We start from the raw sequence: 26931 nt of genomic DNA, 5'->3' as shown, positions 1-26931 counted from the left end.
TCTGCCAGGGCGTCTTGTCCCAGGGCAACATAAACGTTCACCAAGTCCCTCCCTAAAGGAGACGCTCAGGAGGCATTCGTACTAGATGCCTGAACCAGGTGAAGGAGCAGCGCCTTCACTCCCGAGTTTCTGGTGGATGACTGAACCTCTATACACGCCAGAATCTGGTGGAGGGGAACGTCCAAGGATTTCCGGACTTAAAAGACAATAGATAGATGAGGGTGCATTTGAGTTTGGATCTTTAGAAGAGCCTGCTCCACCATGAGCCCTACATGAAGATCTGAAGGTGACCATGACCCAGCACTGGTCTGCTCATGTCCAGGTGGTTCTGTTCCTCCTGCTAACAACCGCAGGTAAAAAGAAAACACTCTCACTCTGCATTTTCCTTCTTTTTATTATCAGAATTTCTTACAAGCCTATAATTACCTATAAATGACTTTGCCTATAATTAAAATAGCAACGCCTGGCCCAGGGTCAATTAGTTAATGTGCAGGTTGTTCCCTCCCTACCTCCACTGTTATCTGCGGCAGGAAATCATTCATCGTCATTTCTATCATGGGTCTCTCTCTGCCTGACTCCACTTTCTCTGCGTGAGTCTTGGCTAAGTTTTCAGGCTCTGCAAAGGTTACTGTTTGGTGATACTATTTCCTTTCCTGTCCAGGCAGGTCAATTACTCCTTTTATCTGCTGTGGATGCACTGTTGTTCCATTATTTTAATCCTTTCATCTTCTAATTCTCCTTTCATGTCAGGGTGGCTGTGTTCATTCTATCGCTTCTCACTATCTCTGTATCGATCTGTCTTTCTGTCCATCTGTCTGTCTGTCTAACTAGGAGGAATGCAAGCACAACCCGAGTAAAACATAATTAACGATAACATTAACTTTTTTGGCATGTTTTTGGCTATGCCTCCAGAGTAATGATTGCACTTATAAACCAGTATCTGAAGGACAGAACATGAATCTCTGTCTGTCTGTCTATTTTAACATGCTCATAGTGCTCTGTGCTCAAAGTGAAAAGTGCAACATCATCATCTTAACTACTTCATTGATGGGTTCCCCAGGGGTCTAAATTAGTGCCCCTCCTTTGTAGCTTAGTGTCTGGATTTATAGAATGTGCTACGAATCATAACCATTTACAGATTCCTTTAGCAATCTGTACAGGAATGATTAGATGATGATGACTATACCTCTCTATAGCCTGCGGTTGCAGTTTAACGTCATGCCCAGGACAGACTAAAGCGATAGCATGTATAGAACTAAAGTACACATTATAGACACAAATGGAACAACAATCCTCTCTCCAGGGTAGTTTTGCCGTGAACGAATGCTCTTTTTCAGCAATGCCCTGATTCTCTCTCTCTCTCTCTCTCTCACGCACGCACGCACGCACGGTGTCACCTGGGAGCTGCTCAGTGGCCAACACATGTAACTGTGGTTGTAGCCTACTTTTTACACACATATACACACATGGGAGCTGCCCAGTAAAACCACAGTTAAATACCGTTGGCCACTGAGCAGCTGGGGGTTCCGTGCCTTGCTCAAGGGCATTTCAACGGAGGGTGTTTACCAATACCGTTGGCCACTGAGCAGCTGGGGGTTCTGTGCCTTGCTCAAGGGCATTTCAGCGGAGAGTTTTTAGGGATGTTGGTCATTCACTAATCACTACCCCCTCCCACATTTGTCCTGCAGTCCAGGGGAATTGAACCGTGAACCTTTTTGTGTAGTTACCTTAATTACCATGATGTAACTAAAAGGGCCCCATTATTTGTGTGATAATATATATATATATATATATATATAATATATATATATATATATTATATATATATATATAAATCTGGTCACATACTAGAGCATGTCTGAAATAAGTGTCAGAGCTGAAATCGACATAAATATGTAAATATGTAATACATGCTTAAACATGTAGCTAGGTGTAATGATAGAGACCACAGAAGTGAACCTTTCTCCACCATTTTCTCCAAGACATTACTCTATAAGCCACATCTCCAAAACTGGTGGGTCAAACTGAACAACCAATATGTCAATTTGAAGCTATGATTTCATATGACATGGATGGCTATGAAGCCATCCATGAAATCTACTGTTGAATCTGCAACACAACTTTATACAATGTAGTGGGGGCTGGGGGGTCTCTGCTTCATTTCTCTCTCAGCTAAGGGGCCCTTAGAACATCATTGAAGACTCCTGGCTAAGACTAGTTGCCAGCCCAATACTGGATCAGAGTTTCCAGGTCTGTATCCTTCTTCCTAAGTGTACAGATGCAGGGGTATAAGTGGTTTCACTGTAGATAGCAGGTTTGACTGAGCTTTGTTGCCAGCTCCACCCAACTCTCAGCCTGTTCCAAGGTCTTTTTAGGACAAGACGGATCTAAAACATATGGGCTTTTAATATCTGAAAAGCCCCTATTAACTGTTTCACTTAATTGGTGCTAAGCCTCGCTCTCTGTATGTGTGCGTGCGTGCGTGCGTGCGTGCGTGCGTGCGTGCGTGCGTGCGTGCGTGCGTGTGCAAACTGTGCATGCGTGCGTGTGTGTGTGCAAACTGTACGTGCGTGCGTGCGTGCGTGCGTGCGTGCGTGCGTGCGTGCGAGAAAGTGAGAGCATGCATACATTTCTAGTTTGAGAGTAAGAGAAAGGTTAGAGGGGGCTCTCACACACAAGACTTAAAACTAAGTATGGGAAAGTGTCATGTCAGTGAGAGAGCAACATAGACAGACATGTAGAGCTTTGGCATTATTAAACAATCTTAAGTCATTCAAGCCCATGTGCTCCCATTGTGTAGTGCTATGAATGAGTGTGCTTTGACTTTTTACTGAAGAGGTGTGTGTGCTTACATGAATGCGTGCGTGCGTGCGTGCGTGCGTGCGTGCGTGCGTGCGTGCGTGCGTGCAGGTAGTACAGTAACACCTGTGTGCCCACCGGTAGCCCGTGAGGATGCTGGAAATGGGTCGCCAAAACACTAAAGATTTTTTTCCCTTACATTTTTATCCCACAATTTTGTTAACCATTTTTTCACCCAGTGTCAATTATCTAATGTAATCCCGGGCGCTACACTTCCTCTGCCAACCTGGGGGGCAGCGGACTGACCTCATGCTCCCTTCTTTGCAGGAGGACTCCAAGCTGCTTGATTCTTTTCACCTGACAGGGATGGGGGAGTTTCCCCGGTTGGACGTAGCACGTGGAAGCCTGGAAGGAACACGTTATTCCAACCAGTTCCTTTCCCCTCCATCAGGCGCTGGCCAGGGGGAGGTAGTTTAGAGACCAGGATTACTGCATGTTTTTGTGAGGGTACCTCATACCTATACCCTAGGGCAGGGGTTCTCAACGTTTTTGGCCTGGGACCCCCGAAAATGCTTTGGCAACGTCTGTTGACTGCTACAATAACTTTAATAATAGAGACAATACACCATAAATAACCAGATATCATCATTAGGGAAGGTGTATGCATATACTATGTGTACTATATGTAAACTCTTCATTTCTATTTTCCAGCCATTCAGTTGAAAAAAAAGAAATATTGAAAATATTTTGGGGACCCCTCCAAAATAATTTGGCGACCCCCCCCGAACACACCCCCAGCGCCCACAGCGTCCCCAGCGGGAATCGAATTAAGGACCTACTAGCTGTGAGGCGACAGCGCTACCGACTGTGCGTGCACCGTGCCCTCAACACTAAGATTTTAATGATGTGACGCATTGTGAGCTTTTAGATTGGTTATTTTCAAAAGATATTTATACATTTGAAAACTTTAAATATGGGACATTCTTCATAATGGGTACTTTTTACTTTTGGTATACTTAAGTACAATTTGATGCCAATTCTTTTGTACTTTTACTCAAGTATTGTACATGTACATGTACTGTACATTTGGAACTTTTAGCCTAGTCCCTCCACATGCCAGAATTGTGCCTCCCAGTCCCGGCAGAGTAGTTCCGGAGTGGATCCAATGGATTGTGTGGCCCTGCTTTCCCTAGTGGGTCTGATCGAGGGTAGCTACTGGGACGTAAGTCGGGACTTGATCACCCCGGCTGGGTCACCCGAGTGAGGGGTATGATGTTCGCGAGACCCGAAACCCTGATGACCTTGGGATACATCACTGAGGATACGTCCCAGTTGCATCCAAGTGATGTATTTTCGTTCTAGGCTACTTTAGTATTATTTCTATATTGCAGTATATTGACACTTTTGCTTAAGTACAAAATTTGAGTACTTTTTCCACCATTTTTGCCCCCCTGGCGTATAAATAATGAATCAGGCAAGTGTCCTTGTGTTAGGAGCTAAACAAAGCAGGCACACTGACAGAAGCGGACCCGGTGAGGCGTGCACGAGTGAGTGCCTGCACCAAATGGAAAAATTGCAAGAATTGCACATATCCCTTGACAAAAGTTAGCTGAGCGGCAAGGACGGAGTTCTCTGCCCTATCAATTAGTAACGCCCAGAGCTCAGGACGGAGATTGATCAAAAGGACGGAGATTATTTGATATTAAAACCGATCGCATCGCTCCACAGGCTGGGAGCGTCTGTTGCGCAACATTCGATGTTATTTTCCGGTGGGACGTCATCGAAAATGTTCTCCCCCATTTTAGCCTACAAGATCGAAAATGTTAAAACGTTAATAACTCTTGATCTAAATCATTCCGTCCAATGCTAAGAAAAGATTATGTGTTAGACGTCCCATCGCGGTCGCGTCGCTAGTCGCGTTAGAATTAATCATACCTCCCGTTGTTGTCGATCGCATTGAGAGTGTTTTGGCTACATCTAGCTACTTCAGCCACATCCGGGATAACATCCGGTCCGTCACTAAATATGCTCCGCTGCTATAAATCACTGGGCGCTATGATTTAATGGATTAAATAACCCCGGGCGTTTGGGGTGTTAAGAAATGTTGACATTCATATATGGTTTGTTGAAACATGTATACAGTACATGTCCGCCATCAAAACCAACATGAAAAGTAACTTGTTAGGATGGCTCTGAATACAAGGACACTTAGCTCATTTATTATTCACATCTTCCCCTGTCAGCCTAGGGGGACAAAATAGCACGTATGCAATCTGTTTATGATTGTCTTTGTATTTGTGTGTTATGTTCCATGTATCTGTTACACAAGACAATAAATTAACTTAATCTAGGTTGTACAGCTGCTTAAGGGGCGGCGGTGGCTCAGGGGTAGAGTCTCCGGATGGCAACCGCAAGGTCGCCAGTTCGAACCCGGGCTCCCCCAGAATTAGTGTCGAAGTGTCCTTGAGCAAGACTCTGAACCCCTAATTGCTCCTGATGTGCTGGTTGGTACCTTGCATGGTTTCAGCTGCCATCAGTGTATGAATGTGTGTGTGAATGTAATGCACATCTACGTAAACATCTATGTAAAGCGCCTTGGATAAAGGCGCTATATAAATGCACCATTTACCATATACTTAATTAGTTTGTAGAAAATGCATGCATTCCACTTAGACTTGGAGCATACTGAATCAATGTTGACTCATACATGCAGAGGTCTGTAGGCCTAATCATAATGGTTGTATGAAATGTTTCCTTGCCTATACTGTTGTGAATGGAAAGCGAAGTGCTGTTGAATGGAGAGCAGTGCTGTTGAATGGAGAGCAGTGCTGTTGAATGGAGAGCAGTGCTGTTGAATGGAGAGCAGTGCTGTTGGATGGAGAGCAGTGCTGTTGGATGGAGAGCAGTGCTGTTGGATGGAGAGCAGTGCTGTTGGATGGAGAGCAGTGCTGTTGGATGGAGAGCAGTGCTGTTGGATGGAGAGCAGTGCTGTTGAATGGAATGCAGTGCTGTTGGATGGAGAGCAGTGCTGTTGAATGGAATGCAGTGCTGTTGGATGGAGCGCAGTGCTGTTGGATGGAGCGCAGTGCTGTTGGATGGAGAGCAGTGCTGTTGAATGGAGAGCAGTGCTGTTGGATGGAGAGCAGTGCTGTTGGATGGAGAGCAGTGCTGTTGAATGGAACGCAGTGCTGTTGGATGGAGAGCAGTGCTGTTGGATGGAGAGCAGTGCTGTTGAATGGAACGCAGTGCTGTTGGATGGAGAGCAGTGCTGTTGGATGGAGAGCAGTGCTGTTGGATGGAGAGCAGTGCTGTTGGATGGAGAGCAGTGCTGTTGAATGGAATGCAGTGCTGTTGGATGGAGAGCAGTGCTGTTGGATGGAGAGCAGTGCTGTTGGATGGAGAGCAGTGCTGTTGGATGGAGAGCAGTGCTGTTGAATGGAATGCAGTGCTGTTGGATGGAGAGCAGTGCTGTTGGATGGAGAGCAGTGGTGCGATTGAATAGCAGCCAGGCAGTTGTTCCCTTACTTTAAATTCTATTAGGTGTTAACGACAAACAGCCACAGCAAAGCACACGCTCTGAGCTGACTGAGCAGTATCACCACTGCCAGAGAAAAGAGTGTGCGTGCGTGCGTGCGTGCGTGCGTGCGTGCGTGCGTGCGTGCGTGCGTGCGTGCGTAAGACAGACAGACAGACAGACAGACAGACAGACAGACAGACAGACAGACAGACAGACAAGAGAGAGGGGGTGAGGTAGAGAGAGAGAGACAGGGATACAGTGACAGAAGGGAGGGAAAGGAGCTTGTGTTTGTTTATTGCTATGTTTTCCCATTTTCTTTCTTTCTTCCTTTCCTTCTTTTCTTAGAACGGGTCAAACTTTACTTCACTTGTTACCTATACTTGGCCAAGTGCGTGCGTGCGTGCGTGCGTGCGTGCGTGCGTGCGTGCGTGCGTGCGCGCGACTCAGACGTTTTATGAGTTCAAGATTAGGCTCTGAGTGTTCTTGGCCACTCAAATTGACAACCCTGCTGATTTACTCAGCCAATTACAGCTAGCCTTTAAATCCGAGCTCACTAGCGATTGGCCCTCGACCAGTAAGCATGCAGTCACATGAAACAAAGAAAGAAAAACAAAAGTTGTGTTATCAATCAGCTTCCTTCCTATGAGAACGCGTGAACACGTACCTTGTTTAATAGAAAACATTCGTTGACTGATTTTCTTTACATCTTCACCTCAAAACAAAAGGAGCCCGTTTGTAGTATTGTACACATAAGCACTGAATAACTGCCAAGCAAAAGCAAGCAGGTTGCCACTTTTTAGGCATGTCATTCATTATAGGTGGGAGGAAAAGTAGGTTGGTAGTGGTTGGTAGGATGCAAAAATACTGTACAGTATGTGTACAATGTGTGACACCTAAACTCATCTACACATGCAAGTAGTGAGCGTTCCAACGGCGATAAATAGTAGCGTGTAGATCAACCAATACGTGTTTGGGTCCGCGAAACATCGCTCAAATAGAGACTCTGCGAGCGAATACAGGAGGGGTGGACGATGTCGCTGCACGGCGTGTTGTCGCTCGTGTCAGGACAGACACAATGAAAAACTCCTCTACACTATGGCAGTGTAGAGGAGGTGAAAAGCACTTTGAATTGCATTGTTGTTGAAATGTTCTATGCAAATACACTTGCCTTGCCTTATATTGCCTACGATTATAAATATCAAATTGTGGGGTGCCGGTGTGTGTAGGATGTGTTTTGAATAATCTTGGCACGTAGTGTGTGGGATGTGTTAGTGTACTGTACTTCGTGTATTCATAAATGTGAATACAGTGTGTTAAGTTTGATGGAGGGAAGCCCACAAACGGATGCTCTCGTACAATTTAGTCATTTAACATTTAGCAGTCTTATCCAGAGCCAAGTTACAAGTGTGAAATTGGAATAAGCAGAGTAAACATGAACCGACAACAAGGCAAAACATCTCTTGTGCCAAGAAACAAGTATGGTAAACAATTTTGATTGAATACCTTATTAGAAAACAAAGTGGAAAAAAAAGTTCCAATGGAAAAAAAAGTCCCTTTCTGGCCAAAATGTACCTTTTATACGTGTGGTGGGGGGCTCAGAGTGCTTCCTCTAAGGAAAGTAGGCTTTCTAATGACACAACCCGCCTTTGTATTGGTGAGTAGCAAAAACACTCTTTTTATTTACGCTAAAGACGAGAGGCTGGTCTGCATTTATGCGAGCCACCGGGAGTCATCGGTAACATAGCTCTAAATGCAACGGCATTAGAGCTATGGATCAGAGCTAGGTTCCACCCAGCACCCACCCCAGTGAGGTGCTGCACTTCCACTCCACCCCAATCTCATCCAGAGAGTGAGTGGGTTTTGTACATGTACGAAGGAGAAAAAGTGGAGAATAAATGGCAGTGAATGACACCTCCTTTTATGGGAAAATACATTTATCCCCATGTGGTCTCCTGAGAGATGGAGATTCAGACCATTTTGAAATAATCCAGTGATTTACACGTTTTAATGGGCATTAATAGCAGCCTCGCGTAGCCAGACAATATCACACTGGGGCAATTTGCATTGCAAAGTATGGCTACGCAAGGCTACATTAATAGTAGAGTATCAGAATGAGAATTTTCCCATGTTTGTTCTACATTTGGGTATAGTACCAGATCATTTTCACTCCGTCTAGTATTGTGGCTGTGGGTCACTCGCTTTGGAGAAGTAGTTAGTCATGGTATTGAGGGCACTGCCCCTGCTTTGACTAACAAAAAAACAATCCCATTGTAATCGCTTAACCCTGTCTTTACCCCGAACCATCCCAGCCTAGAAGTGTGTTGGAAATAGGTGGGTTATGGGTTTTGGGCCGAGAAGTAATCAAATCAGTTTGTTTTGGGAGATCTGAAGTTTAGTTTTGGAGAACCAGAGAACCCAGAGCTCATAGTCAAGATGGCATTGAATGAGGTCTCCAGCAAAAGTCTTGAGAGCACTTTTGTTGCCAAAAGAGGAAATTCTGTCCAAAGAATCTTGTTCTTTGATAGACCTTTCTGAAGTAACTTCTTTGCTTGAGATCACTATATTGTCAATGCATCTGTCTAACTAAAGTCATGCTATTCTAACTAAATGACATTCTGTGCATTTGTGGTATAGAAAAAAACAAATGTAATGTTACAATTTTACATCATGGCTCTCCTTTCTCGTCCAGCCAGCATCATATAAATGCAAATTATGCATGCTTGAACGCGTGCATTCTGTACTATCATTCTGTTATATCTCCCTCGATCCTTCTCTAATGCATCAGGTGTGTTTGTCCTTCTGTCCTCATCCAGTTTACTCCACCGTGAGTTGACTAATCAATATGAACTTAGCTTGCCTATGCGTATTGACCATTGGCATAGAGACAGAGAGAGAGAGAGAGAGAGAGGGAGGGAGAGATTGACAGAGAAGGAGAGTTCTAAGCAACCGCCAGTGAAACAAATGGCTGACAGTCTGATTCTCACTTTCCTCTCTCTCAGTCGACGAATCAACATTTCTCTCAAATACTGACACATATTCTTCTTGGGCCTGAATGCTTCTTTTTTTCCCTCATTTCAGTATTCTGGAAATTCTTTTGAATCAGAGTTGCTGTCTTTTGTCTCTGTCCAGTTTGTCTGTCTCTGTCTCTCTGTCTCTTCTGTCTCATCTAAACCTCACTCCGTCCACCGGGTGCTTTAAAGGTTGTCTAAGTAATAGGCTATTTATTAAAACTTTTTTTGTTTGTTTTCAGACTAATATTCTGAGTAAGCTATAGGGTGTTTTGGGTGACAGGGAGACTCCTGTTCTCTCCTGTTCTCTATACTACAGAAATTGTACTAGTCCATATAGCAATGCTAACTACAGTATCACGATGTAGAGTTAACGGAACCCTTTCTTTGTCGATGCGATTGTAACGCCTGTGTCAAATACCCCCCCCCCCCTCTCTCTCTCCATAGCACTCTCGGCCCACTTCCGCGTGTGCGAGCCCTACAACGACCACAAGGGGCGCTATCACTTCGGCTTCCACTGCCCGCGCCTGTCCGACAACAGGACCTACATGTTCTGCTGTTACCATAACAATACGGCCTTCAAGTACTGCTGCAACGAGAGCGAGTTCCACATCGTCACGCAGCTCAACCACACCTCTGAATCCGATGGATTCACACACAAGTAAGATTCACCTGCTGTGGCAGGGGTGTTCAACGTCCATACCGGTCTATAGCAGTGTCAAGCCAGTCTCCAAACCTCGGCTATTTTCACTATTTTTGAAATAGGGCTTAAGTTATTTCATAGAGTATATTTTTGTACGTTTTGGGCAGACGGTCCCTTCCTAGAAATGTAGCAAGTGCAGTCGAAAGTTTCCATTTCACAGTGACGGATCGCAGCCAGATGCTACTGTACGGTGAACTATTTGAGGTTGGTGGACTCCTGCATTAGCTCACTCTGCCCATGAGCCTGTCACTGACTGTCATCATAAGTTAAGGAAGCTGAACACACAAGTTTAGATTTAGTTCCCATTACGTCTGCAAACGTGAAACTTCTGTATTGACTGATGCCATGCACTTTTTGTCTCTTTGAGAGAACTTTGCACACTACATTTGCCTAACAAGCTGCTGTAGTGCTGTAGCCATGCTTTGTTGTTGTTATGAAGGCCATTTTATAGACGAATCCATGAAGCAGTGCCCTCTAGGCCAGGTGTAGGCAATCAATACAGTCACTCTGGATTAAGAGCATCTGCTAAATGTCTAAAATGTAAATTGTAATACTGAGGTGTCAAGCTGTGCTTAATGGTACACCTCAGCTATGGCACCCGTGAATTTGTCCATAGAGCGAGAATCACTATGAAGGTACAGTAACCGGAACACTCAGAAATTCACACTCCAATTTATCATTTGTCATATGACAGTGTTAGCAACCGAAAATAGCAGATCTACAAGCTTGGATGTGACTCGTTGTGAGCATATACAGAAATTAGGAATTATAGGGTCACTTTTCTCTCCCTCTGTCTGTCTGTCTGTCTGTCTGTCTGTCTGTCTGTCCCTCTCTTTGTTGTTTCATGTAATTATGAAACAAAAAGGCTGGTATACACGAGGCTACTCTCCCTCCCTCCCTCCCTCCCTCCCTCCCTCACTCACTCACTCACTCACACACAGACACACACACCACTCTCTCCCCCATATTGTAGTTCCCATCAATAGATGATCAGTGAAATCTAATTAGGTGTAATTCTGTCCATTGTTTATTTATGTCCTGCTTGTTTTTGCAGGAATGACCAGACCACAGCTTCTCATATTATCTGCTCCACCAGACAAAAAGACACTCTGACGTTGAGACAGTAGCAGCTAGAGAGTCATTTTCAAATTCCAATTGAAGCCATATGGCATAAAGACTGAACAAACTGAAGACTGACACAGCTTTTGAAGCCCGCTGTTTTCGGCTCTCCTCTCTCCACACCACCTGCTTGTAATGGAGGAAAAAACTCATTGTCAGCCAGTTCCCTGTTCTTGAGTATTTGAAAAAAAAAGGGGTGCATACTTTAGACTAGTCATTGGTTAGACACGGGTTAAGGTTAGGTTTAGGTGTGCTGCCCCGTGGGAGGTTAGGTTTAGGGTGAGGGTTTGAGATAGGTTGTAGTTGTAGGACTAATGACTGGTCTAACCAATGACTAGTCTAAACCAAAAACTGTCTAAACTAAGTACTGCACCCGGGAAAAAAAGCACTTTTGAATACTTGACAGAGCAATTTTCACTTGTAGTGAGTAATACTGTATTTAACCAGGGGTATAGGCTATCTCAACCCCATAGTATTTGTGTACAGTATACACAAATACTGCATGTGTGCATGTCCGCCTTTAACGGTGGCTTCAAGTCACAGAGAGGGAAATCAATTCACACCTTCTCACAGGATTAAATCACACGCTCAACGTACGCTCCAAGATGTCATGTCACACACCGCGTGAGTGTGACTGAGCTCAAATAAACCTTTACACCATGACACGCATGCACATTTGTAATGTATTGCCCCTTCCTGTCGCGGTACCGTTCAGAAGTCAGTGTTTGTTGTGTGTGTTCAATTAATAATCTTTGTTTAAACCCACAGTCAGTCTGACCCCATCCATCTCTCTGTGTCTCCACTTGTTCAAACAATGAATTCTTGCTAAGTTAACACCCCCCACACACTGTATAATTGTTTGTGTTCAATTTACTCTGAGAGTGTACAAAATGAACCCTTATGGGTCCATGTGGTTCCATGTGTACACTCTCAGAGTTACATTTTACAGTGCACTGTCTGGCAAACAGAGAAAATGGTAACAACGTTCCTTCTAAAACACCAGGCCTCGATCAACCCAAAGCCTTACGTAACGTTGGTAAGATCAAAATCTGAGAAAAATAAAAAAGACAAATGCAAAGAGCATTTGATCAAAGAAGCTTGTGGTAGTCTCACGAGCCAGACTGTGACGCCACCTCCCCACATCCGTTTCGTCTTTACACGAGCACAAAATGTATCCTATACTGTAAATCAAAATCATCTAAGCATAATAGCTTGCTGCTCAGCAGAAAAGGAAATAAAAAATCACACTTGTGTGAAGTGAGGGGCGCACACTGTAGCTGCCACAAGATGTCACGGGGGGGGGGGGCATTCATTCATTTCAGATTCACTATACCATATACCTTACGACTCTACGAGACATGAATGCAATGTGTTATTGTATAGAACGAAACCGCTCACAAGATGTATTCATGTTGGCCACATGCTGTCTCACTTCGTCATTTAGTGCCCTAAACAAAGTTCATAGACTTGGCTGGCAAACGAGGTTTGTAAAAAACACACATTAAAAGTCCATAGACTTGGCTGCGATATGGCGCATTTTTAAAAGCCATGCATGGAGGGGCTATAGTGCCCCTCAAATAAGTAATTATTATTTATATATTTTCAAATAATAGATCTTCAAGCTGATAATGTGTGATCTTCAGCTCGTAGGTTAGGAAGCGAAGACCGTACGGTGGACTCCATGTTGCTCCCTGGAAGGAAAGAAACATGGGCAATTGAGACCAAGGAAGCTGAACGCGGAAGTGTTGGCTGCATATAGCCCATTGCCCATGTTTCTTTCCTTCCAGGGAGCAACATGGAGTCCACCGTACGGTCTTCGCTTCCTAACCTTATTTCATTAACCTTGGTCCCAGCCTTCTCCGCTGTGCCCTGCCCTCCTCTGTCTGTCTCTCTCTAGTGAGGAGGCACCTAACCCTGGCCCGGCGGTCCCCTAGGCCGGACTCCACAATAGTTACCAGGTTTCTATAAAGGGGGGAATGCCCTTGAACAATACGTTCAAGTCATCATCTAGCCAGCCCTGTCAAAGTGCATCAGTATTACCAAGATCTGGGTTACATAGGTGCTATAGGGGACAAATCAATAATTGAAAGTGTACTGCAGTTGGTCGACTTGTGGAGCTGGATTGTGTAATGGCTGGAGAGGAGCTGCAGTGCAGCTGTAAGTTAATGGAGATAACTCTTCTGTTCAGGGCCAGGGAAGCGCATGAAAAAAGTATTTCACACTTCAAACGTTTGGCCTTGTCCACTATAGGAGAGAGAGATACACGCTATTTTAATGATTAGAACATGGTGTCTTCAACAGGGGGGGGTCAACAGAGTTACACTACAAAGAAATCTTTGATAGATAGTTGTTTTTTTTACCCACTTGAACACTAGTATCCTTATCCGTATTCGCTGAAAATGGCCAATCTACAGTGCAAAACGTTGTGGGCTCTCAACTTGGAGATCGTCTGGTTTCGGTGGTTTTCGAATAGAAAAGATAATCATAATACAGTATGTAAACAAACAAAAAAACATTAATTTACACAACAATGATAGAGCTGTCAAACAAGTCTAGAAGCTCTCTAAATCTATGATTATGAAAAGGTTTAATATCAGCAACACCATGTTTTACAATTACAATATATAGAGGTGGTCCCTGCTTCATCTTTTTTTTCTCAGCTAATGGGTCCTGTGGATTAAAAGATGTTCGAATCCTTGATCAGACATGAAAGTTAAAGGCCAGGAATCATACTGTGTACGAAGCAGTTCAGTGCTAAGTTTTAAGTGTATAGTAAAAATGTTATTACACGCTAAAAACTTTGTTACAGCTGAGCTCACTGGCAAGCAGATGGCGTATAGCAGCACTAATGGCACATTTATATTAGCTTCCTGCTGTTTATCTGTCTGCTTACCATTTTTGTTGAGCTACTACTGGTCTGTCTGTCTGTCTGTCTGTAATTTGGCCTGTTTTTTCTGACCTACAGTACGTGACTTCAGTGCAGGGGAAAAGTACATTGTGAATTAACTTGCCTATAATGAGCCTATTTCTAAAATACATGGTTATGATGTGTAAAAACATGTTTTAAAGCATGTACTTTTGAATATATAAAAGCTACACTATGTAACTAAGTGCTGACATTTTTACTATTGAGCTAATACATGCATTAGAGCCTTCCTGCTTGCTCAGGGGATGAATCGAATCTTGACCATCAGGTCAAGATTCGTGTCAGATCCTTTGTCTATAAGAATAAGTTCCTTCATTAAAATGTGCAAAGAGTTCCTTGTGTCAGTAAGCCAACACTCAGGCCAGAGGTGAAAAAGTTGCACTCAGATCAGTTCAACGCCAGAGACGAACTCTAGGCTACAACTTCACCAATTAATGCTCTTTCCTCTGGCTGACGTTTTGGCCTGGTGGGGCTGAAGAACATTGGAGAGTTCATTTATTTTTCTTTGATGTGCGAGCAGCTTTTCATCTTTTGGATGCCGGATTCAATTTAATGACTTGGCCTGAAAAATGAACAAAAGCCAGCTAGTGTTCAGTTTTTATTTGGGATGGGATGAGAGGGGGTCACACCTAATGAAACTCCTTTCCAACTCCTTTCCCTTGAGACGGAACATGTTCTGCCCTCTCTGGCTCTCATCAGTGTCTGTGGATAGAGTATTGTTGCTGTCAGGTTGTCCAAAACGGATTCATTTTTAATTATTATTTTTGCAACATTTAAAAAGAGTGAAAATAGCTGATCAGAATATTCGACACGTTATGAGCTTGTAGATTTGATATTTTCACTACTTTTGTGCGTCACATTCGCGTGGCGACGAAGCACGGTCAGGACCTGGACGAATTAGTGACGTCTCCATTGGGGCCAGATCAAGTCGAACCAAGACTAGTCAGATCTGGCCCAGAATATCACCTGATTTCAACCAACATAAATTCTGCCCACTAAGATGGACGTCCCTGGATTAATCAGAGAGTGTCCGATCGAGGTCAGATCAACTTAAGTCATATCATAACTAGTCAGATCTGGCCCAGAATAAGCTATATTATTTAAACTGGAGAAGACGTCTTGGAAAAGACGTAAAGATCATCCCCATATGGGCTGTGATCTGGCCTAGTCCTGAACGTCACCGGAGTCACTGGAGGACGTCATCATAAGCGTTATCATGACGTCATTTGGCTTGCTGGGAGGGCCTGAATTTACAAAATAAAAAGTTGAAACATGCATGGAGATACAAGGGTATGGTTCGACAACGACAAAGTCCTGTTGCCCCTTGAATGTAGAACTTTCTTTTTTGTATATATTTTTTTAGGGGCGATAGCCCCTCCTATGTCCTGTTTTTGGTGTATGTGCACAAACTTAATCCTACACAAACTTTAAATCCCATTGACAATGAATGGGGGTGTTTGTGTAAACACAAACATTGCGTAACACAAACATTGAAGACGAAGGTGAGGACGCAAATTCTGATTGGCCGGAATGAGCTGATGTGCTGTATATGATGATGTTATGTACAATGATAAGATCGCCCCTCACTTCACACAGGTGTGATTTTTAAGTAAAAAACAAACAAAAAAAGCAATATCATGGAGACATCACATTTGTGAAGGTGAAGTAGGCTATATGAAGGTGAAGAAATATCTTTCCAGGTTGCTTAAAGCCATGAGTTTAGTTTAGATCTGGTTCGTTATTTACTGGTAGCAAACCAAAAAGAGCCACAAGGGGGCATCATTCTGTTTTATTTCAAGATATTTTTGGTCCAGCACAACTTAATTCTATACAACAGAACCAAAACAGGTGAGAAAGCATTGCAGGTGAATATTTATTTACAATTTGAATCAATGAGGAGAGAATAATAAAAAACAAAAAATGGATTCCTTTCTATATCCGATGATCTGAAAAACGTAGCCGATCTACAAATGTTTTCACAACTTTTTCTTGACACTCTTGTACAACATAGTAGGGCATTTAAAGTGACGAAAAAACACAAACATTTGAAATAATGAGATACTAGGTTTCCAACAGCGACTGTACCCAACCTCAACAGAGGTGGCACCGTGGCAGTGAAACATTATTATCTTCGAGTTTCTACTGTCACATCTACAAGTTTACAGCGGTTGAAGTGTAGTGAATTTTCCCAAAGCCTCCCAAAGCTTTGAGGTTTCAATCATAACTCAGAAAACAACGTTACAGTAGATAACAAGACACAATGCCACAGATATGCAAAAATGAGGCAGATTATCACATTCACAGTAGGCTATCTTCTGAAAGTACACACAGAAAATTAAAGCTGCAGTCAGATATGGTCATGATTGGGTCTCCCTCGTATCCACCTCTTCAGTTCTGAAACATCCAGGCTCTCTCTCTCTTTCTCTCTCTCTCTCTCTCTCTCTTTCTCTCTCCTGCTGTCGATCTTCCATTCTCATCCAGTCTGTCCATCTCTCCTTTATCCTGCTGCCAAGTCTATATGTGTTGCCAGTGAAATCCAATTACCCGCTCTGGACTATCTGGAGACGTGCGGCCTTCCCACTAATTAGCCAAATTGATTTAAAGTGCAGAAGCATTAGGGTCTATTCCCTCTTGTCTGTCTGTCTGTTTTTCTCTGTCTTTCTGTCTCTCCCTCAACTTCTAAATCATGCATGCTATCTTATCTTGCTGCTTTGTTTCCCCAACTTATCGACCCCCAATCTCTCTCTCTCTCAAATACACACACACACACACACACACACACACACACACACACACACACACACACACACACACACACACACACACACACACACACACACACACACACACACACACACACACACACACACACACACACACACACACACACACACACACACACACACACACACACAGATAAACTTCACAGCAGCAAGGAGGAAATGCTGGAAAGCTGTATAGGCCTAGTTGGGTTTTTATTAAGTTTTGTTAGCTCTGATTGATTCAGCCAGCTGTAAACTTATTTTTTTCAGTAGAATTAATTATTGATTAGCCTAGTGGTTAATTAGCTGTGAATTGGCTATTAATTAGTGCCATTCTGGGTGTGGCTGTTCAGAGTGTGTGCCTGTTTGGAACAGACGGATTGCGTTGGCCCCCAGAGGTGGTGCTTGGCTCGCAGTGTTCTGGAGAACTGTGCTACAATATTTGCCTCAGAGAAGTGGAGCAGAAGTATTTCTGTGGTGTTTTCACTGTCTGTTTTGATTGACCAAACTTTACTGTCAAAACTCAAAACACCAAAATGGAGGGGAGAGGTGTGTTTCTGCAGGTAAACACCACCACACTACTCAAAAATGTAAAAGATGTATTGTTATGTTATGTAAACACATAGCAAATAACGTTACATACAATGCCTTCAAAGACCCCAATACCATGTTTTTCTGAGCCTGATCCTAAGTGATCACTGCGGTCTTGTCGATTGATTATTTTTTAAAGGAGCATTCAGTGATTTGAGTGATTTGGAAAACCACCCAGTCCGCCCCGGTAACAAAATGTGCACATGCACGCTCTACAGTGGGGGGAAGTGCAACAGGCCAACAGCATGTGCACCAAGGCCCGCCCCCACTCGATCATGATTGGAGGAAGGCCCCTCTCATCCTGATTGGATGAAGGCTTTGCCACCCGCCACCAAAACTGAAACTAGGGTTTTTTGACCCCAGGGGCTCACTGGGGACAGGGAGGAACTCCTTATATGGTCAGCACACTCTATAGTAGGGAGGATTATCCAGAAAAAAAGAAAAAATAAGTGATATTTAGATTAAGTCAAATCACTGAATATACCTTTAATGTCTTTTTAAAGCTTACCCATGAATACTCCCCGAACCCGACCCGACCGATGTTTTCGGGGCAGCTGGGCCCAACATGTATGCTAATCAGTAGGGCTGGGCCAGGCTCCATGAAAAAAATGTATGATTTTTAAAAATCACACCTGTGTGAAGTGAGGGGCACTCTTCATCATTATACATCATCATATACATCATCTCATGAACAACTGAATGTATGTGACGGGAGGGCAGAAGACGGCCATGCAACAGCCATGCAACAAGGTTGTGTCATGAAACCATGTGACTCCCATTGGAAATGCATTGAGGCGGCCATAACACACAGGACAAGTGTGTCTTGCGTGTGTCTTAGGTGTGAGCGAGGCCTTAAACCACACCATATGGGACATGTGGACCAATGTGTTTTTCTCATTTCGTCTGTCTGTCTGTCCGTCCTTCCACACAGTAACTACACAGCTCTGATAGGCGTGTGGGTCTATGGTTTCTTGGTCATGGTGCTGCTGGCTCTGGACTTCCTCTACTATTCAGCCATGAACTATGAGCTGTGCAGGGTGTACCTGGAGAAGTGGGGGCTGGGAGGCCGCTGGCTCAAACAGGTACTGCACTGTACTACACTACACGCTTTAGTTTTCATCCTGCTCCATATCAATCAATAACAACGACAGAAAACACACCAGAGTAGCGTATTATCAATACAACATTGACTGTCAATTGATCTGGGAGACTGGGCAAAATACTAACAATAATAATAATGCTAGTTTCTGAGGCAAAAAAACCCAAAACAAGCATACATCATAATCGATTGTGATTTCTATTTTTGACAACTTATCTTGCCATGTAATATTTGGGTTCTATGTGTACAAAGGAATGTGAGCACATCTCACAGTGCAAGTGCTCAACTGTTGTACAGGCTGCACGGCAGCACGGCTCAGAAGAGTTCAATAGCAGCAAAATAATTGCCAGCAGGCTGACTGCTGGCAGTTATTTTTCTATGTGCATGATATACTCATGATGCAAACAACGGTTAGAAAAAATATATTTTTGGGTGAATGAAGTGCATGGGAAAATATGTGTAAGGAGACGGTTATGCACTCAACTCTCTCTGTGTCTCTCTTTCTCTCTCTGTCTCTCTTTCTCCATGTCCCTCTGTTCCTCTGTCCATCACAGGCACGGAGCCAGTGGAGGCAGCACCACGCCGCTGCGAGCCCCGGGGCCGCCACTAGGGGCCACTCTCTCTCGCCGGGGGGCCTGGCTGGCACGGGCCCCCTCGGACCCCACCAGCAGCAGCTCCACCAACCCCCCCACCACCAGCAGCTCGTCAAACAGCAGCAGCACAGGCTCAGCCTGAGGGGAGACTGTCTACAGCACAGCCCCACACCGCAGCACACGCAGCAGGCCTGCACAGCATGGTGAGCACTGAGCGAGTGCATGGCACACAGGGCACACTTAGGAATGTCGGTGTAATCCAGTGGTTTTCGAACTTTCCGTGAGCAAGGGTCAATAGGGCATAGCAGTAGCGGCCACCCTGTCAGGTGATAAGATGCTGCCTGTTCACTCCTCCGCACTGAAGGAAGCATTAGCTCAGTTCAGGGCTCTCCCCAGGTAACCTGTCCCCCAGCCTGCCAACCTGGGCAGGGGACAGTAGCGCCCAGGATTATAGCTTAGACAACTGGCACCGGGTGAAAAATGGGTTACAAAATCGTGGGATTTAGATTTTGATGCCATAGAAGCATTTCCAAAGAAGCAGACCACAGAGTTCCATCAGTGGACACAGCTGGCTGCCTCGCCAAGGATTTGAACTGGAGACCTTTCATTTAAGGACAGGTGTTAGACACGAAGAGCTGATCAGCGGCACTCTGCAGACTGTGACATGACACTCTCTCTCTCTCTCTCTCTCTCTCTCTCCCCCCCGACACACACACACGGACGAAGAGAGAGAGAGAGAGAGAGCAGTGGAATGCAGTATTATAAGCAGGCTTTGATGCCATCACAGTTGAAGCCAGAGGAGTCTGCTGAGGTGAATATTGTGTTCTCTCAGGAATACCTGGGTGTGCACGCTTGACGGTTCTTAAAAGGCTGAATGTTAGTCAGAAACATACATACGCACACACGCACGCACGCACGCACGCACTGTGACACACACACACACACACAAAATGTGGAATGCCCTGAAACCATCCATTAAAAGATGTAAATCACTGGTTGCTTTCAAAACTGGCCTGAAAAACCATCTATCAGGAGCTCACACGGGGAGGTAAATGCAAATTCCCATAGAAAGGAGGTGTCATTCTCTGGCTCTGCCACCAATTTTCCTTTTTATCCTTTATACATGCTAGTCCATACCCGGGGATGTGCGCAGTCAAAAGTATTTGCAGACTTAAGGGCTCCATCTTGCGCCACCCCTTACCTCTTATCCCTAAACGTATTTGCCATTTTTTACTATTTTAAAACATTTAAAAATAGTTCAACTAGCCAATCTACATTGACACGTTGATAGCTTGTAGATCGGCTATTTGTACTATTTTAAAATGTTTTAAAATAGTAAAAAATGGCAAATAATTTTAGAGATAAGGGGTAAGGGGTGGCGCAAGATATAGGGCTAAATTAGTGTTATATCACACAGTAGCCTATACGCATTGGGAGACCAAGTTTGTTGCAGTTGTTAAAGGTTTGATGAAATGCTGCTTTTACAAACATTAAAAGTCTTTATCATTGTACTTCAAACGTGTATTAAAAGGTTTTAACTGAAAAATCCACTCCAGTGAGCCATGGCAGTTTTTTTCTCTCTCTGTGTTCTGAGGCTTTTTCAGCTGTAATGAATAAAAAAAAATCACACCCGTGTGAAGTGAGGGTTGCTCTTATCATCGTACATCATCATGCATCATCTCATTCGGGCCAATCACAATTTGCGTCCTCACCTTTGTCATCAATGTTTGTGTTACGCAATGTTTGCGTTTACACGAACACTCAAAATTGTCCATTCATTGTCAATGGCATTTTAATCTTTGTGTTTAAAGTTTTGTGTTTAAAGTTTGTACACACTCACCAAAAGCTGGACATAGAAACGATTTGCCTTCACGTATGTTGTTGAGCGATTTTGCCTGTCGGTCATGACTCATCGCCTCTTGCTCCGGCGGGGATGTTGTTGTTGCTCTGACACGTGCAGTGTCAGGTGAAACGCTTGTAGATCTGCTATTCTTGATGCTTTTGTGTGACCAAGTAGGGCATATCTTTTTTTACGAAAAAATTAAAAAAACACAAAAGATATGCCGGTAAGAGGTTTCTGCCCGACAGCAACAATATAGAGCACCGAAGTCTGACGTCACTTTCAGTAGAGGGCACCAACACACGGTGCCTCCTAACCTAAACATAACCGCAAGCACGGGAGCAGTGCATGTTCGGACTAACGGGACTTCGGATCTATGGGTAGTTCCCCAACACACAGGTTCATGTATTTTTATAATTGCATTGTAACCTCCATAGGGGGATTTTAGGTCGCTTCATATAAGAACTGTGTTTGAAAAATAAACCGACCGAAACTGTCAGTAGAGGGCGTCAGTACGCCCTCTACTGACAGTAGAGGGCAGTGACGTCAGGACTTCGGTGCTCTATACCGGTGGGAATAGGATGGTGATGTACTGAAGAACTGGTGTGTTACTGTGGTTGCATGTGCACTCCAATCCTCTTGCCAAATATAGCTGTGGATGGGAATGATCCCCCTGGTCCCGTAGGGAACTCTGCTGCTATACAGCCTTCGTTTGTCCCAAAATATGACTTCCACACATGAACGACTAAAGCCCTATATTGTAGCATTTGTCATTTGATGAAAATAGCCCATCTGCAATCGTTGCCTGGCACGGTATGAGCTTGTAGATTGGCTATTTCAGATATTTTGTGAACATAAAACAATATGAATATCTTTTGTTGTTATGTTTTGAATAATATCTTGGTATAGCGACATGCCAAAAGAAATAGTGACACAAGGTTGAAAGTGGTTATCCACTTTACCAATGAACCTGGATAGAAACAAGACCACAAGGACTTTTTTCGGTGTTTGACTGTACTCAATCAATCAATCAATCAATCAACCAACCAATCAATCAATCGAAGAACTGTGGAGAAATTACAGATTTATCCATCTTTTACAGTTTATCACGCTGACGAAGGCTTAGAGCGAAACTCAGTCTCGGTTGTGGTTATCTGAATATAACTACCTGAAGGACATTTCCATGAGTGCTGGCATTATTTTGCTAATATTTAACTCCTAAATAGTTGATTATTTGTGACCAGTTAAGAAGTGCTCCATTTATTTTACTTGAGTAAAAGTAGTTATATTACTTGACTAACAGTGCAAAAGTATTATCATCAAAATAGTAAAAGTACAGCGACCGCACTGAAAAGAGAGTTGAGCCAGAAGGCAAAGCTCTCTGTCTACCGAGCAATCTTCGTTCCTACTCTCACCTATGCTCATGAAGTGTTGGTTATAACCGAAAGAATAAGGTCGCGAATACAAGCGGCCCGAAATTAGTTTTCTTTGACAGGTGGCTGCCAGGCTGGCATAGGGTGAGAAGTTCAGTCACGCGAGAGAGACTCGGGGTAGAGGGTGGTTTGGGCATCTGGTTAGGATGCCTCTCGGGCGTCTCCGTAGGGAGGTTCTTGGGGCACGTCCCACTGAGAGGCAGACCAAGGCGCAGTTGGAGGAAACACATCAACTCACTGGCCTTGGAACGTCTCAGGATCCCCCAGGAGGAAGTTAGGGGGCGGCTGTGGCTCAGGAGGTAGAGCAGGTCATCCAATGATCCCTGGGTCGGCGGTTCGAATCCCGGCTCCTCCTTTCCACATGTCGAAGTGTCCTTGGGCAAGACACTGAACCCTACATTGCCTCCAATGAGTTGGTCAGTGTGAGTTTGCCACCATTGGTGTGTGAATGTGGGAAGTGAGGACACTGGCGTCGACTGTCATTGTAAAGCGCTTTGAGCACTCGGAAAAGTGCTATAAAAATGCAAGTCATTAAAAAATGCAATTCATTATTAATGTTGCTCTGGTGAGGGAAGTCTAGAGCTGGATAGTAAAAGTACTCGTTATGTCGAATGTCACATTTTTGAGTGGTGTAAACCACTCCTACAACTGGCTTTTGTGTGCATAAAAAAATGACCATGGTTGCTATGTTCAAAATAATTTCTGACGTAATTAAATCACACCCGGGTGAACTGGATGACCGTAGCAACCGTGGTCATTTTCTCTGCACAGAAAAAGCCAGTTGTGAAATCACATCCGGGTGTGATTTCATTACGTCAGATCAGAGCTGATCAGGCTACATAATACCTTACCTTATTTCATTACGTCAGACATTACGTCAGACCACAGCTGATCATGCTATATAAAACCTTACACCACTCAGTTCACACGGGTGTGATTTTTTAAATGTGTCCAGGCTCCAATACATCTACAAGCTGATGTGAGCTTGTACGATAATTATCGTACAAGCTCACAAGGCATCAATGCATTGTGAGCTTGTACGATAATTATCGTACGATGTATGTTGTATGTAATGAATTGTATAGTTGTAGGCCTATAGACTGTATTATAATAATATTGTGCGGTTGCGGTTGTCACAAAATCCCAAGGCACACCTGACACCTGGACTTGTTTCACAGAATCACGGCATGCACTTCTCATCTTTGGGCACCACTGCTCCAGTCTACATGTCCTGGGGATTTGAACACGTACCTGGCCTGAACATAGTAGCCTGGCAGTGCGATAACAAATGCGTCTGACCTACAAAGTAGAAAGAAAATACCTTCATATGTGGTGAACTGCTTTCCCTGTGCTGAGAAGGAACAGCTAAACTATAGATCAGCTAGTTTAGGGTCACACCAAAATATCCTCTTCATCATCATCATCATCAATCATAAATATAGCTGCAAGCAGCGATAACAGGGGCCAAGCAATATGAAAAAAATCACACCTGGTGCAACTGTACATTTATTGTTATAGTTACTGTACTGCACTGTGCTCTATACTGTACTTTAATTATGTTTGGAGAAAATCTTCGAGAAATGACAGAGTTGGCCCAGGCGGTGGCGTAACCGTCTGGGCACCCGACTGGTAATCCAGTCGCAGTGTGCCGCGGGTTCGACTCCCGAGCCCGACACGGCCTTTACTGCATGTCTTCCCCCATCTCTCTCCCGTTTCCTGTCAGCCTACTGTCTGTCCCTTCAAAAAACTAATAAAAGGCATAAGCCGCAAAAAAAATATCTTTAAAAAAAAAAGAAATGACAGAGTTATCGTGTGGGGGTCCCGGGCGGGGAACACCCATACCCCCAGGATAGCACCCCAGACACCCAGACAGCGGCCCAGTTCTGACGTGCCGTCCCACGTCCGAAACAGTCGAGAAATGACAGAGTTACCGTGTTGCAGCTTTCCGTGCTTGGACACACATATTTATATATATGTGTGTGTGTTAAAAGAAACTTATACCGTACTTTCACTAATAACAACCTAAAGCATGAACCATGGTTGAAAACAAAAAAAGTTGTCCTTTAACTCAGCTAAAATTGACTGAGCACCTTTCTCTTCTAGTGGAGTAATATTACTTTGACTCAAGTACTGGGGTTGAGTACTTTGTCCGCCACTGCATGCAGGTGGTCTTGTGGTATCATATAGGTGGTCCCTCGTGACTTAATTTGGACAGCACACAGCAAAGGTATCGTTCACTCCTATTCATGGTGACCCTTTTTAAGGACCCATGCGCGATATTACTTAAACACACCAAAACAAGCAAAGCTCATAAAACTTTATATCCAACGAGGAATAGGGTTTAAGTGGGCCACATAAATCCACATCCAGGAACCTGCCAAAGTCTTTGGCAAATGTATCATTCCTTTCTCCTTTCTACTCAGCCTCCTCAGAGAGGTATACAGAACCTCACACTGAGGTACCATCTGGATCCCCCTCGGAAACTTTCAGCTGGGACAGTAGACAGCTAATTGGACTGGGTCTTGGCTAGTTAAATTATGGACAGGGCCCCAGAGGAACTGAGCCAGATGTCACTTGTCCAATTATACCGAAATATTGATAATTAGTGTTTGTGCCAATACACCTAATGGTGAGAAATGATCAGTGTTTTCCGGGGAGGTGGCCTCACTCGCCTCAGTGTGTCCCCCCTGTCCCGTTACGCAGGCCATCTGCTGGAGAGTGGAACCGAGAGCGGAACTCCAGACTAATGGCGTTATCGTCTTGAGCAGTGGTTCTCAAACATTTTCTTTTAATGTCAAGGACCCCGCTTACTCTGAGAGTGTACAAATGGAACCAAATGGACGCTTACAGGTCCATTTGGTTCCATTTGTACACTCTTAGGCCCCCTTTCCAACGGGGTTTGAACCGTTTCGGTTGTATTTTCCCGCCTACTATTGAACCAGTTAACACGAAGCCCACCAGAACCGTAGATCACGTAGATAAGCTTTAGTCTGGCCGCCCGCGCCAAAACTGTAGCCTACGTGAAAAATGTCTTTATCTTCTTTAATCCATGTTTTGATCGGATCGAGTCGATAGCGGTCTCCCGTTAGCATCCCCGTGTAAAGTGTGACACTGGATGGTTCCATCTTAAGATGTGCACGCATCCATGTACGCTCTATGTGCTGCTTTCAATGGCCTTTATCTCCAAATCGGCGCAATGAATGGCGTTTCTGGTCAAAACAAGGTTTTTCAACGGCCGACAGCCAGTGCTGTGATACTCGCGAGAGAACAACAACCGGTGAAGACAACACACACACACCATTACGTCATCGTAACATCCGGTTACAGATATTTGGCTCTTAAGGGTTGAAAGGGGAAAAACCTTGGCAATGTGCGATAAATAAATACATTAATCCTGGCGGGTAAGACTGAAGTGAAAATTAATTTCAGAACCCTAAAAGTTGTATCAATGCATTGCTGTTTCGCAACACAACACGTGATGATGTGAGATGAGATGAGCTTGTAGATCTGGTATTTTAGCTATATTTGATATAGGGCCTAAGTGTCTAAGTGTTTCTAGAAATGTCAAGAGTACAATATTTGTCTTTGACATATAGTACAAGTGAAAGTAAAAAAAAAAAGTAAAGTACAGACACTAAGTACATGCAGTACTCTAGTAAACATTTGTTTGTTTGTTTCTCTCTTACTGTCCACCACTGCCTGCTGACACACTTACTTATTTATACTTACTTACTCAGTTTCCCCACTTCATCTTGACAGAAATACCTTTCTTGGATGCACAGCTGCCAAGACGAGTTGAGGGATGGTGACAAGGATATTACAGCGAGTAGAGGAAAGGAGACATCGATGGACCATTAGGACTAGTATGTCGTGTCTGGGACTGGAATGAAGGAGACTCTCTAAGTGGATCATTTCTAGAACCCTCTTTCCTTTCTGCCTTATCAGGTCTTGTGATGTAGGGGGTGGCTAACTTTAGCATACGGTACATATCTGTGTACGTCTATGTACACACACATTAGACCAGGTTAGCATTTAGACCTAAGGGTCTTGGAGTTCTTGGAAGCTCTGTGACCTTTAAGAAATAATTCTGTGATGTCCGACTTATTCTGTCGCAAAATGACGTTCACAGTTCACACTGACAGAAGTAGCGAGGAGTTAGCGGCGCCGGACGTCTCAGCGGGCAACACGGGTGGAGTGAAGCGCCAAGGACATGCAACAGTGAACGGAACGACAAAAGCCAGATTTATACTTCATCGTATGGCGTGTTGAAAACCTTCCTCTCTGCCAAAATAGACTTGCTACCTGCTATTTTTGGCACGCAAGCTACGATTCGTCACAGATGCGACACATTGTGAGCTTGTATAGGTCGCCTATTTTCAACACCCAACACTGTCATGCGACAAAGCATTAAATTAATAGTTTGTGTGTGCGTGAGCATGCGTGCGTGCGTGCGTATTTCACAACTGCTTTCAACAGTGTTTCTTTCAATCTCTCACTTTTTGTTTTTTTGACTCTTTCTCTCCTCTTTCACACGCAGTCTC

The 26931-nt window shown here is 44.0% G+C and overlaps 1 protein-coding gene across 1 annotated transcript; it reads left to right on the top strand.

Annotated features, from left to right (window-relative positions):
* Nucleotides 1–26724, top strand: LOC306916529 (protein shisa-like-1a). The gene is made up of 5 exons (XM_079494419.1): nucleotides 1–353; nucleotides 9772–9985; nucleotides 18357–18507; nucleotides 19079–19320; nucleotides 26150–26724. Coding segments are annotated over exons 1-5 (669 nt in total). The 5' UTR covers nucleotides 1–292; the 3' UTR covers nucleotides 26151–26724.
* Nucleotides 26725–26931: the final 207 nt, after the last annotated feature.

The sequence above is a fragment of the Electrona antarctica genome (genome assembly GCF_951216825.1).
Source record: "Electrona antarctica genome assembly, chromosome: 23".
NCBI classification, from domain to species: domain Eukaryota; kingdom Metazoa; phylum Chordata; class Actinopteri; order Myctophiformes; family Myctophidae; genus Electrona; species Electrona antarctica.
The sequence above is the reverse complement of the archived record's forward strand: the minus strand, read 5'-3'. Positions and strand labels throughout refer to the sequence as shown.